The following is a 16,046-nucleotide window of genomic DNA, read 5'->3' on the forward strand; positions in this document are numbered from 1 at the left end:
TCCCGTACTATTAGTGATGCTGTTCCAAGGGTTCTTTCATAATGTCTCTTGGCATAACTATCGATACAAGTATTATTTTGGGTGCTAGTATTATTTATTTATTTATTTATTTATTTCTTGCATTTATTGACCGCCCCTCTCAGCCCGAGGGCGACTCGGGGCGGTGAACAACAACATAACACACAGAAGACAGTGTACAGTGAATCAAGACGATACAAACCAGACAGATACCACATAACATATACTTATACTAAAAATCCGCTTCGTCAAGTCCTGGGGTCATAGCCAAATTCGTAGTCCTAGTTCATTCCAATGTCATTCAATACACTCAGTTGAAGGCCTGCTCGAAGAGCCATGTTTTTAGGCCCCTACGAAAGGCCATCAAAGAGGGCGCCTGTCTAACTTCAGCAGGGAGGGTGTTCCACAGCCGGGGGGCCACCACCGAGAAGGCCCGCTCTCTCGTCCCCGCCAGGCGTGCCTGTGAGGCAGGCGGGACCGAGAGAAGGGCCTCCCCGGATGATCTCAAGGCCCTCGTGGGCTCGTAGGCCAAGATGCGGTTTGCAAGGTATTTTGGGCCGGAACCGTTTAGGGCTTTGTAGGATAACACCAGCACCTTGAATTGGGCCCGGTAGCGGATCGGCAGCCAGTGGAGTTGGGACAGCAGAGGCGTTGTATGCTCTCTGCGTCCAGCTCCCGTTAACAACATGGCTGCCGCGCGCTGGACTAGCTGAAGCTTCCGGGCCGTCTTCAAGGGCAGCCCCACGTAGAGAGCGTTGCAGTAGTCGAGGCGGGATGTGACCAAAGCGTGTACCACCGTGGCCAAGTCAGACTTCCCAAGATACGGGCGCAGCTGGCGCACGAGCCTAAGCTGTGCAAATGCTCCCCTGGTCACCGCTGAAACCTGAGGCTCCAGGCTCAGCGATGAGTCCAGGGTCACACCCAAGCTGCGAACCTGCGCCTTCAAGGGGAGTGCGACCCCGTCCAGCACAGGCTGTAACCCTATACCCTGTTCGGCCTTACGACTGACCAGGAGTACCTCTGTCTTGTCTGGATTTAATTTCAGTTTGTTCGCCCTCATCCAGACCATTACAGCGGCCAGGCACCGGTTCAGGACTTCGACGGCCTCCTTAGTAGAGGGTGGGAAGGAGTGACAGAGTTGGACGTCATCTGCGTACAGGTGACACCGCACCCCGAAACTCCGGATGATCTCACCCAGCGGCTTCATGTAGATGTTAGGGACAACATGGCTTAAAGAGTAGGTTTTAGTCATTAATCTATTGCATTTGATTGAAAAGAAAAAGATTCATTGTTATTCATTTCAGTTTGACATAACTGACAAAATACCATGAGAAACTACCAACAGACAAAATAAGGAGCACTACCAGACAAAATGTAATGACAAGGGAGTTCATTATAAAACATTTCAATTTTTCTCTTAAATCAATGGCACCAGATGGAGTTGGCCAAATCAGGCATCCTCTGCCTATATGTTCCATTTGTGAACTGGAAATAGTAAGAAAGAGAAAGATAAAAAGTTGTTTAACCATGTTGGCAAAAGAAGAAAATGCAACTCACAGAAGAAATTAGACATATTTCAAGATGTTTAAAAGATAATTACTTTGTTAGTAAAAGTAAAATCCCACAAGATTGTTTGAGAATCTTTAGACATGTCTCTAGTTTCTTCTGTGATAACCATGTTGATGGTAATACTCAAAAGATAGCATGCAAGGATGAATGTGCACTGTAGAATTAATGCCAATTCAAGTTGCCATAACTCAATGTTATGGAATCACGGGAGTGGTTTTAGCCTCTTCTGGCATAGAGTATCTCCCAAACTACAACTTCCAAGATTTGGTAGCCATGGCAGATAAACTGCTGTCAACTTACATTGAATCTGCATGCACCCATAGTTAACCTAAAACTGGTTTGTAAGATGTATCATTTGATATTTGCAACTATGACTGTTTTTTCTAAGCAGGATGGTAGGAAAATGCATTGGCTATAAAGAGGAACATTATTTCCTACAGCAGATGTATTATCCAAGATCTGAAAAGTTCTTTGCCAACATAAATTAAAGTCTTGCAGCACAAAACAATAGTTATTTTGATTTAAAGAGATGAGCAAACTGGTACAGAATGAGCCAGAGGCAGAAGCAACGTGAGGAATTGGCTATAACTTACAAAGCCTTAAAAACTCCACAAACTTTGTTCACTTATCTGATCATTTATATTTTATCATTCTTAAATCAGATAGCTATTGTTGCTTTTAATTTCTCTTTTCAAATTCTGATTAAAATTGCAAAGATTAGAGGAAGATATGCTGAACAGGTGTGAGGCCTATTCATTGTTCGAGATTGACTTATAAGTTTTCACTACATGGAAGAGATTGCAATAAAATCAGTTTGACAGAAGATACACCTTTCTGTTAAGTGAAAGACATTAAGCACATCCCTACAAAGTTACATCTTGCCAATGCTTTGTGTAGAAAAAAGATCTTATTTAACCCAAGAGGCACCAACACTGTGAGATTTTTGGAAATTGTTTTAGCTCAGCTCACTTTTGCTCTCAAAGTCAAGATCATAGATAAATAGTAGTAACTGGTTTTAGCTCCGTACTATGTGAAAAAAATCACTAATATCCATTTCTTGGGAAGGTACTACAGGGTCTGGTGGTCTCTCAAAAGTTCATGAATAAAACAGATAATCTAGATCAGGAGTCCCCAAATCAAGGTCATTTACCTGACCCCACCCTAAACTTTAGACTTAGGTTTGCCTGCATCTGAAATGACTTGAAGAACACAGAACAACAACAATCCTAATTAACTTGACTTTCTCATCAGCCAAAAGCAGGCCCACACTTCCTACTAAAATAACTGGTAAGTTCATGTTGGTTAAAATTGTTCTGCATTTTAAGTATTGTATTGTTTTTTCATGGTTTTTTTGCTGCACAAATAAGATATGTGCAGTGTGCACAGGGATTCGTTCATGTCTTTTTCAAACAATAGTCCGCCTTCTTCCCAGCAATCGGAAGGACCGTGAACTGGCCCTCTGCTTTAAAAGTTTGAGGAACCCAGATCTAGGTTAATTTCAAATTGGATTCATTTCTGTTTATAGAACAGAAATTTCATTGCCTTTGTGGGTGGCATTCAGAAACTAGCAATGGAGTATTGGTACTGCTGAACATCTCAAAGGCTTTCAATGCTATTGGTAGTGGATAGGATATTTGACACTCTTTTATAATGGTTCTACTTCTTCTCAGAGGGACAAATTGAGAAGATGTTGCTGAGAGATTCCTGTTGAACCTCTGGCCACTGGTTCAGTCCTGTCCTCTATGCTATTTTTAAAAAGCTTCTTGTTATTTTTTTAATTACATTGGTTTTCAATTTCCTATCAACATTCAGTGAATAAGTAAAATACATATTAAAGAATAGATCTTAATAATGCTATAATAATCAATCTTCCAAATACATTTTCCCAAAATATGCAAGGTAGTTTAAAAACATCCATGTGCCTTCAAATTGCCTGTTGACTTATGCTGACCCCATGAACATATGATAAATCAGTCAAAAATTACAGGAATAAAATATAAAAAATTACAGTGATCTTCCTTTTCAATATTTCTTAATTTTAAAAATTAAATGCTTTTTTTCTGCAACAAGTATCATTCTCTTCTCCATAAATCCCCCAGTTGAAAACAACTTGAAGGCACACAAGAACAACCACTGACACACCATTTTCAATGAATTTTCTTTAGTACTTTCATAATTAGAATAGAAAGGATTGTATTAAATAGCCATAACCAGATCTGATTGACTCACTCTAAGATTAAATCTTAAAATATTTTTTCTCCATTTGCTCCTAAAAGTGGAATATAAAAGAGTATATTTGAACTCAGAGAGGTTTAAATAAGCTTTAGTGATTAATTTATTTGAGTTTGACTTCATCAACAAGATGTCAGGTTTATATAATTTTCCAAAATACCAAATTATTTTTCTAATTGTTAGGCTATGTATTAATTGTTTAATACAAGAGAATGGAAAAATGAGGCAAAATCTCATGTTCTGAAATGTAATCTCATGTTCTGAAATCTTGATATGTAAGTATGTGGTTTCCTTTAATACGGATATCTACCTGTAATGTCGGTTCCCAGAATAAGATATTAATAGACCTACCCTGGTCTTCATTTGCTAACTCATTAGCAGTAATAGATGTTAATGTTGAGAAACCTGGGGCTAAGGCAGCGACAAATTTACTCTGTGAAGAGATTTTATAGAATATCTTTCAATTGGAGAGAGGCGGAACAAAATTAATTTGTAAGAACATTCCTCACAGATAAAATATTTCATTATTTCTAGAATATTTGGATTCTACCACTTTTAAATTATTTAAACTGTTTTTATTAGTTATTAGTAGCAAAATATGTTTGGGATGTGAAAACTAAGTTGTTTTCTGATAAAATACTTTTATCATCTGTTCTCTGTGGCTTGATACCCAACATTATTGTTGGGTGTCTTGAAATCAATTTCTAACTATAGCGATCAGAGGCTAAGAGTGTGTGACTGTATTAGGGTTCTCCCCAGCAGGAACTTCATGGGACTTGGCAGCTGGTCAGCTCCATGGTCTCATTGATCAACACGCAGGTTAGTCAATACCTGAATCCCCACCATCTAAGCACCAACCTTATTTACAGCTGTAACCAAATAAAGCTGTGGTCTATTTTTTTCCATTTGATAAGATCTGTCTGATCTGTAGTTTTATCATGCAGGAGCTTGCCCCTATATATGCAACAAATCAATGATTCCTTATCCAAATTTCCGAAATACTCCAAAATTGTCCACTTGGGTGACTGAGATAATTAAATCTGTGCTTCATGCACAAAATTGCTACAAATTATGTGTATAAAATTACTCTCAGGCTAAATGTATAAAGTGAATATAAAACATTGATGAATTTTGTGTTTTGACTTGGATGTCAATTCCAAAAATATTATAGATGTATATGCAAATACAGGTACAAGCAGTCCCCGAGTTACAGACAAGATAGGTTCTGTCAGTGTGTTCTTATACTGAATTTGCATGTAAGCCATAATAGGTACATATTTAAGTGTAACTCCAGGCAGCCAAACAAACATTTTAGCTTTGAGTAGCATAGGGAAGGATTAACATCCCTGTGGTGGTTGTTTTGCTGTATGTACTCCTGTTCAAAAGATTTGACCTCACTTTATGAACTGTGGCAACTGAACTTTGAAAAAAGGCATGCTGTGGAAACAAGGATTGGTGATAAAGCTTCATTAGAGACAACTTTTCCCCATGAGAACTCTTCCAGGAGTGAATTTCCCTTCCTAGGGTCAGATTTATCTCACTTCCTGTTGTTGCACCTTCATTCTTAACTATGAGCCATATATAAATTAAATGTCTGTTACTTGGGGACTTCCTGTATTTTGAAATCCAAACAATATCCAAAACATTTATTGATAAGAGATTCTCAACCTGTTGTTTTATGTGTTCGGTGTACAGCTGATTTCCACAGTCAAAAAGCAGTTTGTTTCACTATGTATTTCTTTTTGGCCAAGGACCAAACTGCAAAGAAAAACTGAGCATATACAACATTGTATTCAGAAGAGATGTGTGATAGCAGAAGCACCAAGGAAAAATGTCATTTCTTCATAGAAAGCAGGTCAAATTGTGTATAAACAGATGTGACCAACATAAAACACTCAACATGCAAACAGAACGATGGAATAATTATACATTGGCAATGAAACTTAATTGATGCTTGATAGTTGTGTCATTTACTAATGCAGTTTCTGTCTGGATAAAATAACCCACCCGCCTGCTCCCATTTCTGAAATACAGATGCAATTTCTTCGTTGGCAGATGCAGACACATTATCTTCAGATCTGTGGTTTTCACCTAGTCAGCCACATACACTTGTTTCCACTATGCATGGAAATGTTCTCATCCTGTAGAATGTTGCCCATCATGCAAATAAAATAGTGACAGCATTTGCCATTTCCTTTCCAAAATAAGGAACCCTACTAATAAAACACACAGAGAGACACAAAGAGACACTCTCTTGTAAACCCTATAGTTTAAGATGAGAATTAAAGCACTTCTAATTGTCACTCAGGTTCCCACAAAATACAGAAACAGAAAATACAAGAATAAGCCTCAGATTTAACTTCCTCATATTGTCGTTATATTTATGCACCACTAGCGAGCTTCCTATAGACAACTGGTCGGATATGGTGTAAAAAGATTGATGGAACTACATAGGTGTCAAGACCTATGAGTCTGAGTTACAACACTAGGCCTAGGATTTAATTCAGCATGCCTTCTTATATTCTTAATTTAGCACAAAATGATGAAAAACAGCTTTTATATATGACAGACAGTCTCCCCTGCGACTTTGAAGAGCATTCAACAGTTTGTGATGACAAAAATGTGCACCTGCAATGTTTTTCTTTTCATCCAGTTTTTACCATATCAGCCCATACCTTTTTATTTCTTTTCCTTCCCCTTTAGACAATTTAGTTTTATGTTTACTAAATTGTACTCAACACAACAGTAAATTGTGTTGAGTACAGTGTAGAACAAATAAAGCATCTTAAAGTTGGATGGTGGAGGGTGAGTGCAAAATGAAGTTAACATACATAGTTACAATTTATCTATTCTTTTAGAAAGTTACAAAAACAAGTATGAAATGAAAACTGTGAAAGAATCAAGGGAACACTTTGGATACATTCAAGCCAGGCACACATTCATTTATATGAGGGTTGTGGGAAGTGTGAAACCTACAGATAAAACTGGATTATAACTCCTGTTATTCCTCAACAGCAGCTGTGTTGTCTAATGATGGGAGATGCAATCTGACATCTGAAAAGCGATATGTCCTCACTCTGTTTTCTACCATCAAAATGGTCCCACTTTACTCTTGTTCTCTTAATCTATATAAACAACACAAGTAAACATAACACAGTATGTGTTGTGGCAAAGCAGTAAAAAAAAAATAAGCTGAAGACATCAGGAAAGCAAAGTTTGTGACTGTCTCCTCATCCCCATCTTTTCAAGGAACCCAAAACATAAGACTAAGTTATTCAGACTGCATTTTAAGGATATCCTAAAGCTTCCATAGCCCTTTCACTCAAGAAAATCAGCATTAGTTTACATAAATACCCAAGTTTCCTTTCTTTGGTTTTTCCATGCCATAATGTTCCCCCTTCCCAAAATATACTAAAACCTTCAATTATTTATTTGCTATGGGACAGACGAAATGATTCCACAATGCTTCCATGTAGTGATATAACCACCACAATTTCTTTTCACCAATTACATAATTCACTGGGAGCCCCCAGTGGTGCAATGGGTTACACTCTTGTGCCAGCAGGATGGCTGACCAACAGGTTGACAGTTTGAATTCGGGGAGCGGAGTATTGATCATGCAATACTACAATAGGGAAGATAAACCTTTTATCATCTATTCTGAATTACACAGCCAACAATTTATCTCTTCCCATCCTGATTGGGACATCTAGGAGATGGTAATCCAATGTACAAACAGCCAAAGATTCCCCATCCCTCTGCTACCAATAAGAGTAAAACAATCAACATATAATTCACATCTTTATTTATACAAATTTACATATTTACAATTTACATCATTAAAAGTCTGTATTTTTTTCTTCTGTTCTCCCATATGTCATTTGTGATGACATTAAAACACTGATGTTTCCAGAGACACAAATATGTTAACTGTACATTCTTTGGCATCCTTCTTTGGAATGCAATGCAAAGGATAAGAAAGGATTTAATCCCACTTCAACAAGGTGGCATTACATTTCCATTTGGATTCTGTTGGCCTTCAGTGAAACCAGTTTTGTAACACACAGCATTCATTTACATAAGTGAGGTTAACTGCTGAGAAGTTGAACAAGGTTTTCCAGACATTTTAAGTAATAGGGATCCTGCTGGCTTTCTTGTTGCATCTGAAAAGCTAAAAGGGGAGGCAAAGGCAAGAATGTATCATAAATCAGAAACACTGTCTGATTATAGAAAAAAGTCAAAATCATTCAATTAAACTGGAACTCCTTTTTCCTTATATAATTCTGTGAGTAGAATAAAATGTGGCATGTCAACTTTTTAGATTGACAAATCCTACTAGAATAAAATTTTCTACAGAAGCGTTGGAAGATGACTTAAACTATCTATCAGCTGATCTGGCTCACTGACGATGGAGTAAATTTCACTCCACTCTATAGATCAGTGGTTCCCAACTTTTGGTATCCCTGGGTGTTTTAGACTTCAGTTCAAAGAAATCCCAGCCACCTTACCAACAGGCCAGGGAAATTGCCTTGGTGGGCCAACCTTGGCCCATGGGCCTTAGTTTGAGGACTCCTGCTTTTAATGGTGACCTCATCAATTCTATTGTTTATTATTAAAATATAGTACAAGATACAGTTTCTTTGAGTTTTATAGATTCTTCTACAGTATCAATTTTATCAGGGACTATTTCTACATCTTACCTAAGATAAAGAAAATGTGTTTCTCACCCCCAGGTAGATCCATAGTTTCTGGTTCTCGGTCTCTTTTAGAGACTATCTCACAACCTTATGTAAAATTTCTATCTAGTGTCATTGAAAGCAGTGAGACTTCTCAATAAACAATCCTATTTCATAACATTTTTTCCTTGATTACTGTTGAATAATAATTATCTCACAAAACAATTATAGAAATGGTTGTTACTCCTTTGTGACAGAAGCTAAACTTTCTCCATTAAAGCATACTTCTCTTCGCTGAAAGGAAAGCTTCATCTATTCTTCGTTTTATTGATGGATTCTTCAAAGTCACTTTTGCCTGTAGCACAAAAAAGTAGGGGGGAAAAGAACAATTCAATGACTGCATTAATCCCCCATGCTGATACTTTTAAACTCATTCCTTCCTCTTGTGTTTCTTTCTTGGCAGCAGACCATAAGGCTATGCACTCTCAAACTTAAGACTGTAATGTGTGAGCATGCCACTGTGAATAGTGCTATGGGGAAGGAGAAGAGAGAATAATTCAGTAAAATATAGCCATCAAAGGAAGCACAATTTTCCCCAAACATAGCTGTTTGCAAAGCTCAGCACAACAGAAAGCTCTCCATTGAATATTAAGCTGCCTTGTGAATGACATGCTTCCCAATTTCTTGCTGAATACAACAGTGCAAGCACAAAAATAGCTTGCCTATAGCATGACAATAAACAGCATATTTTAAAGCCATGCATCACCTAACTTACAGGATAATTTATTATGGTGCCATTCACCAGTGTTAATTTGATGTATTTATGCATTGTACAAACACCAATGCAAAAGCCAGGAGCGGAAAAAGAATCGACATTTTAAACAGATGCACCATAACATGCTCCCTTCTTAATGCCATTAGAAGCTTCATTAACTAACTGTGATAAGGACAAAAAAAATGGCAATGAAAAAGAAGTATTTTTTAAAAACTCCCAACATCTTCTCATACTTGAGTATAAACATGAAATACAGTGCAGGTGAAGACTCTGTATGAAAAGAATGAAATGAATCCTAATTGTGCCACTGAGGCTCATTCTTGCTTGCCAGGAAGGAAATGTGAGAGTAATACGGCAATGAGGACTAGGGAAAATACTTCTATAATACTGGTTATCAGACCCAGTATAGACTTGAGGTAGTTTGAAGCAGCTATCACAGATTTAGCGCAACACAGGGAAAGCTTTGCAAGAGATCATTGAATTAGACCTGCTGCAAGTTGGGATGATGCAAATAAAGCTTTTAAAACCAGCTGCTGAAGTTGTGTGATGTGACAGAATATGTCGCAGGGAACCTACTACATCAGTTTCTGTGAGAGCTTAATCTAGGTAGGATTGATTCATTACAAAAGGTTGTGAACATTAGGCAGGTAATATACCTCACAGAACTCTTAAGAACCATTAAGGATGGGAATGGGAGCAAAACAAAGGGGGAATATAAAGGTGTCTAATATAGTAGAAGAGAAAGAAACTAGCATAAAACAACTCTTTCTCTAGTGTCCACATCATGCAGATGTGGTGTAGATGAATTTATTCTGTTATACTGCTGTCCACATCATGCAGATGTGGAAACCAGTATAACAGAATGAATTCATCTACAGCAGTGGTGTCAAACCTGTAGTCCTTCAGGTGTTTTGGACTTCAGCTCCCTGAATTCCTGGCCATTGGAAAAGCTGGCTATGGCTTCTGGGAGTTGGAGGTCCAAACATCTGGAGGGCCACAAGTTTGATGTGTCTTATCTACACCAAGGATGTTACAAAAATTCTTCCTATATGGCTATTATCACAAATAACTGCTGTGTTCCAGCACCAAAGAGACTTGTAAGATAGTAGCTGTGTTGAGTTAGATCACATTTATTCATATTCATATTAAGGCACCGGTAACTAGACTTAGAAAATTCAACTTCATTGCCCTTCCCATATTGGTTCCTCCACTTCCCTGATGATGCTACACAGTGGATCTGGTGACCATGCTGAATGGAATGAATTGTCGTGCAGGAAAAGAGGAAATCCACAAAAAATGAGTGGAGGGACCTTCCAAGACCAGAGCCATTTTGGTACTGCAGAGGTGGACAAAGTGTGGCTCTGAGGGGCGTTAAGGTTGATAATATACTCCTGAACCCTCTAAACATCAGAAGGAGATAATTTGGGCACTCTGCATCATCATGAGTGATTCTGAGGTGTGGAAAAATTATATTTAGAGATATTGAAGTTGCCCACTCCTGTGCCAGTTGTTGCTCTAACCCTACAAATGCAGGAACATGGAAAGCTACCTTAAATAGATCATTTGATGATCTAACTCTGTATTGCCAATACTTACAGGCAGTGGTTTCACATAAGCGTCATTTCTAGCCCTAGCTGGAGATGTAGTGATTGAAGCTTGGATTTTCTGCATGCAAATTATGTGTTTTACCATGGAGCTACGGCATTTCTTCAGTTGCTTCAGAATAAATTAAAAATCAGACAATATAGCTGAGTAAACTAAGATTAACCAAATCTGCTTTAAGATTTTTTTTAAACCTAATTTACACAGGACTCTGTTTATCAGCCATGTTGACCATAATAATGGAAATGCAGATATATAATGTAATACATAAATAAACCCTACAATGCTTTTGCAGAAACATGACAGCTGAAAAGCAATTCTGTCTATAAAATACTAACCTTCTGGTAATTGTGAAGCAAAGCCCAAAGTGCAGATGCTCCTATTCTCTGAGCTACAGGGCTATCACTTTCTAGACAGGCAGATAGCAATGCAATAGCTTTATCTATGAGAGAGACAAAAGACCACACATGTACTGAACAAAAGGCCATTCTATCACATTTTCAGCTACTCCTGTGCATTCCAGCAGATAATTTGTCTCCTTCTGTGATAAATATTACAACAGTACAAACCACCCTGAGTATTTCATAAGTTTTCCCTATGAAAAACCTATGAAATTCATAGGGTTGTCATAAATTAACAGGCAACTTAGAGTCATGTGTGGATGCACACATTAATTTTGCTTAAATAATATGCAGAATAATTCAAGTAATCTCTATCCATATCTTCTGTCATTAAGAATGGTTCCTTGTAAAGAAAAATCAGACATAATAAATCCACAATATTCCAGGTATTGCAAATTATATGCGAATAATATATTTCCAGCTTCTGTGTGCTAGCGCAGGGACAGAAAAGTTGCAGAACAAAGATAGTTAAAATACTGGATTAGTTTTCTGAATGTAGCAGATATTTTGACAGATAATTCAGATACCAATAAATTTTATCAGATTAGACGACCTCCCAGATTAATTCCTCTTTTCTTGTTCCCTTTTTTATTTGAGATTTTCAGAAAGTCTCTACTAAGGAGAAACCAAAGTTTTTCCATTCCATTCAATTAACAAAACTGGATTAGCTGTTATTTTGACCAATTCAGGCAGGCTTTTAGAGCACTGGAACAAACTAATAGCTTTGTTCTCCAATCACAATCAGTCACCATAATTGTGGTTATCTGTTCTCCAAGAAGGGTTTCTAAGGCCCACGTAGAAGCTCTCTTGAGATATCTGTTATTCAGAGAACAATTTTTGCTGATCACAAAAAAACGCTGGTCTGTGATGGTGGTGAGGAGCATTTATGCTGTGGCAGATGACTTACAAGGGATGACTAATGAGGTGCCATTCCATCCTATATGTCCATCCAAACTCCTTCCCATTTTATCGTTCTGTGTATAAGTATACAGATATTTTTTTAATGGAAAATGAGATTTAGGTCCACCATTCTGCCACTGAAAATCATCGAGCCCCATGGCACTGGTGAAGAAAGAACTAACCAATACTACATAAGACAGCGTATCATACTGCTTTAATAAATTTGAGCATGTAAGCGAACATGCTCAAATTTCCCAGCATTTGGGATGCCCATGTGTTGAAATAATGTTGGCTCCAACTATTAAATTACTTCTCAATCCCAAGATCCCATGGCCATGCATGTTTGAGCTCTGGAAACCTCCCTCCCAAAATTCTTGGGGGAGCAAGAAACCCAATCACATTAGATTGAGGTGGCAGTCAACTATTGGCCAGTGGGGTCCTCAAGGAGGTTACATCTGATGCAGATGTTTGTACAACTCTGGATCTAGCATAACTACTCAAACATAAACAGCTGCACCAAAAGTGTGTAGTATCTTGGCCTAAGTTTGTTCATACACAATTTCTCATCTATCAACAGACTTTCAGCAACCTATATTATTATCAAGCATCAGTACTGTTTCACAATCAGAGTTTAAACAAAACAACCGCTACTCACCATTAGCTAGTATTCTGGGTTTGTTTGCTGGGCTAAAGCAAGTGTTGTGTAAAATCAAAAGGATCATATATGGATTACTTCGGTGTTTGTACTTGGCCATCTCAATAAGTTGATCTAAACCACCATTCAGCTTCACAATCATTTGCTGTCCATCTTCTCCAAATGACAGATTCAAAAGCAGCTTTAGCCAAGCAACAGCCAATGCACCAAGGCTTTTATTACCTCCTTTTGGCAATGACAGTGCTAAAAAGTTCTGCAGAAAATTATTCTGGAAAGAATAAGAACAATATATTTGTAGAGTTCTATTAACAATTCTCACAATTTCAGTTATACAGTATAGTCAGCTGGTAAAAATGCAGTAATATGACTGTCTTCCTATACTTTTTGGCCAATTCAGTTTATGCAAAGTAGTCTGGAACAGAGGGGTAAGCGAACTGTCCTAATGATAAAATGCTAGACATAAAGGGGATATGGCAAGTAATGTCAAGGTAAAGTGAGGTATACTAGAGGAAATCCCCAGTTTACTACTGGGATCTGACAGAGAAAGACTAAGAAAGATATTGTGATAGATAGTTTGGGGAAAAGTGTTGACTTGTTATGCTATTCCTGTTCGAAATGGTAAATTTTATCTTGGGTATAATGAGAAAGAAATTGAAATTTAAAGTGCAATAGATGGGGTTATTTTAGAAATCCACGGAGTGAACAGATCAGGAATAGCATGTACAATTATGTTGATATTACCTGGAAAGAGACAGAAAAATGAAATAAAAAGTCATTCTGGGACTACAGAAACTCCCATATGAGAACAATGTCTTGCAGAAGCATTCACATAAACACCTTCTGATTTTTTGACATTTTATATATGCTTTGTGTACATCATCATCATAATCATCATCACTTTATTTCTTAATTAGTCGCTCTCCACCAAGGTGCTCCGAGCGACTTACAATTTAAAACAGTTTATACACAATATAAAACATTCAATATAAAAACATTCAATATAAAAACATTCAACATAAAAACATTCAACATAAAAACATTCAACATAAAAACATTCAGCAGTGACTATGGTAAAATTTGATCCGGTTACTTAAATGCACAGCCAAACAGCCAAGTCTTGAGCGCCTTTGCAAAAGATCGCAACTCCGACATTGCTCTAATATATGGAGGCAATGAGTTCCACAGAATTGGAGCATTGATCGAAAAAGCTCTACGCCTTGTAGCTTCCAAATGTGCCTCCCTAGGACCCGGTATGTAGAGGAGATTTTCCTGGGTGGATCGAGGTGACCACTGATGGGGAAAAGGAATGAGGCGGTCCGTAAGATATAAAGGTCCTTGGCTATTTTGAGCTCTAAATGTCAGGATCGGTATCTTGTAAGAGATTGGTAGCCTAAGTTCTATTGGTAGCCAATGCAGTTGTTGCAGAATCGGTGTAATATGAGATCTTATAGATGATCCCGCTAGCAGCCTAGCTGCCGCATTTTGGACCATCCGAATCTTCTGGGTCTTTGACTTCGGAAGGCCAGCATATAAGGCATTGCAATAGTCCAACCTCGTGGTGACTGTTGCGTGGATTACTGTTGCCAATGCTTCTACCGAAAGGTAGGATGCCAATTTCCTTGCCTGGCAAAGATGAAAAAAGGCCTGCTTACTTATGGCAGTGATCTGGGCCTCCATCGTCAGCGATGAGTCCAACACAACCCCAAGGCTTTTAACAGTGGCAGACGGAACCAGAGCTTCGAAATCAGGCAGAGACTGGGTTAATTCTGGCGGCTGGCCGGGCCAAAGTATCTCAGTTTTTGCAGGATTGACTTTTAGTCTGCTTGCTCGTAGCCAACTCATCACTGCTTCCAAACACAGCTTAAAGTTCTCAGGAATTGCAGTTGTTCCAGGTTCGAGATACAAGAGTAGCTGGGTATCATCTGCATACTGGTAGCACTCTATGCCAAAGCTCCGCACCAGTCCAGCAAGTGGTCGGGCGTAGATGTTAAATAACAGGGGCGAGAGGATAGCACCCTGGGGAACTCCACAGCAAAGGCAGGAGCTTTCAGAGCTTTGGCCTGACCACTCCACCCTCTGTCTCTGGTCCCGGAGGAATGAATTGAACCACTTGAGGGCTAAACCTCGTACACCAGACATAGCCAATCAATGAATCAGCAAGTCATGGTCCACGTTGTCAAATGCAGCTGTGAGGTCCAAGAGTACCAATAGCGCTGATCCGCCTCGGTCTAACTGACGACGAATTTTGTCAGTAATAGCTACCAAGACAGACTCTGACCCATGACCTGAACAAAAGCCTGATTGAAAGGGATCCAAACCCGCAGTCTCATCCAAGAATTGCTGTAGCTGCCCCGCCACTGTCTGTTCAATCACCTTGCCCAGGAACGGAAGGTTTGAAACTGGGCGATAGTTACTAGGTATGGCAGGATCAAGGTTTGGTTTTTTCAGGAGAGGGTGGACCACTGCTTTTTTAAGGCAATCTGGAAAAATTCCTTGCTCCAAGGAGCTGTTGATGATGCTCCTCAAGGGATCTCGTAGTCCCTCCCAGCACTCCCTAACCAACCGGGAGGGGCAAGGATCGAGGGAGCAGGTGGTTGGTCTTGTGGCAGCTAGAGTCTTTTCCAGGTCTTCCATTTCTAATGACACAAAATGTTTGAGAAATTGGCCACTAATTGGCCAGGAGGCTTCTAGTTCCCTCAATGTGTCCTCAATGTGTTTCATCAAATTGTAACAGTGCCAATTAAAACAATTTTGGTTCCAGGTTGCCTGTGTGTGTGTAAGAGAGGGGGGGGGGTACCTCTGAAAGGTCCTGTACAATGTTTGTAGCCATTTATTTATTACCTTTCTCTAAAGACAACTTAGAAAAAATGTGCAAGATAAATGGCAATAGAAATATATAAAATTAAGCACATTGTAAAGGAAGCAGATAGGAAGAAGGAAGAAGTTTATCTCATTTCCCCCATGATATTAGAATTCAGGATTATTGACTAAAGGTGACTGATTAGAGATTCAGTACAGATAAAAAAACACTTCATCACAGAGATATTTTGTGAATTAAATTATGGCATCAATTTTGATGGTTTTAATGGGGGATTAGATAATGATGACATGGGGTTAGGGCAATCAAAGGCTACTACTTTGATGGCTGGATAACATTTCCAGTGTCACAGGCAATAGCTCTCTGTATACAGGTCATTGGGAAATATTAGACAGAGAAA

The 16,046-nt window shown here is 38.6% G+C and overlaps 2 protein-coding genes across 3 annotated transcripts in view; one reads left to right on the forward strand and one right to left on the reverse strand.

Annotated features, from left to right (window-relative positions):
* Window positions 1-16,046, forward strand: part of DOK6 (docking protein 6) — a 369,307-nt gene that overhangs the window by 277,941 nt on the left and 75,320 nt on the right. The gene's annotated exons all lie outside the window — the stretch shown is intronic.
* Window positions 7,608-16,046, reverse strand: part of RTTN (rotatin) — a 95,830-nt gene continuing 87,391 nt past the window's right edge. For both annotated transcript variants that reach the window (XM_060774994.2, XM_067467477.1), the window contains exons 46-49: window positions 12,829-13,096; window positions 11,211-11,314; window positions 8,781-8,850; window positions 7,608-7,990 (exon numbers count right to left, since the gene is read on the reverse strand). In XM_060774994.2, the coding sequence (XP_060630977.2) occupies window positions 7,908-7,990; window positions 8,781-8,850; window positions 11,211-11,314; window positions 12,829-13,096 (525 nt within the window). In that variant the 3' untranslated portion in view covers window positions 7,608-7,907. The remainder of the gene's footprint in view (window positions 7,991-8,780; window positions 8,851-11,210; window positions 11,315-12,828; window positions 13,097-16,046) is intronic.

This window comes from Anolis sagrei, chromosome 4, assembly GCF_037176765.1.
Source record: "Anolis sagrei isolate rAnoSag1 chromosome 4, rAnoSag1.mat, whole genome shotgun sequence".
Taxonomy (NCBI): Eukaryota; Metazoa; Chordata; class Lepidosauria; order Squamata; family Dactyloidae; genus Anolis; species Anolis sagrei.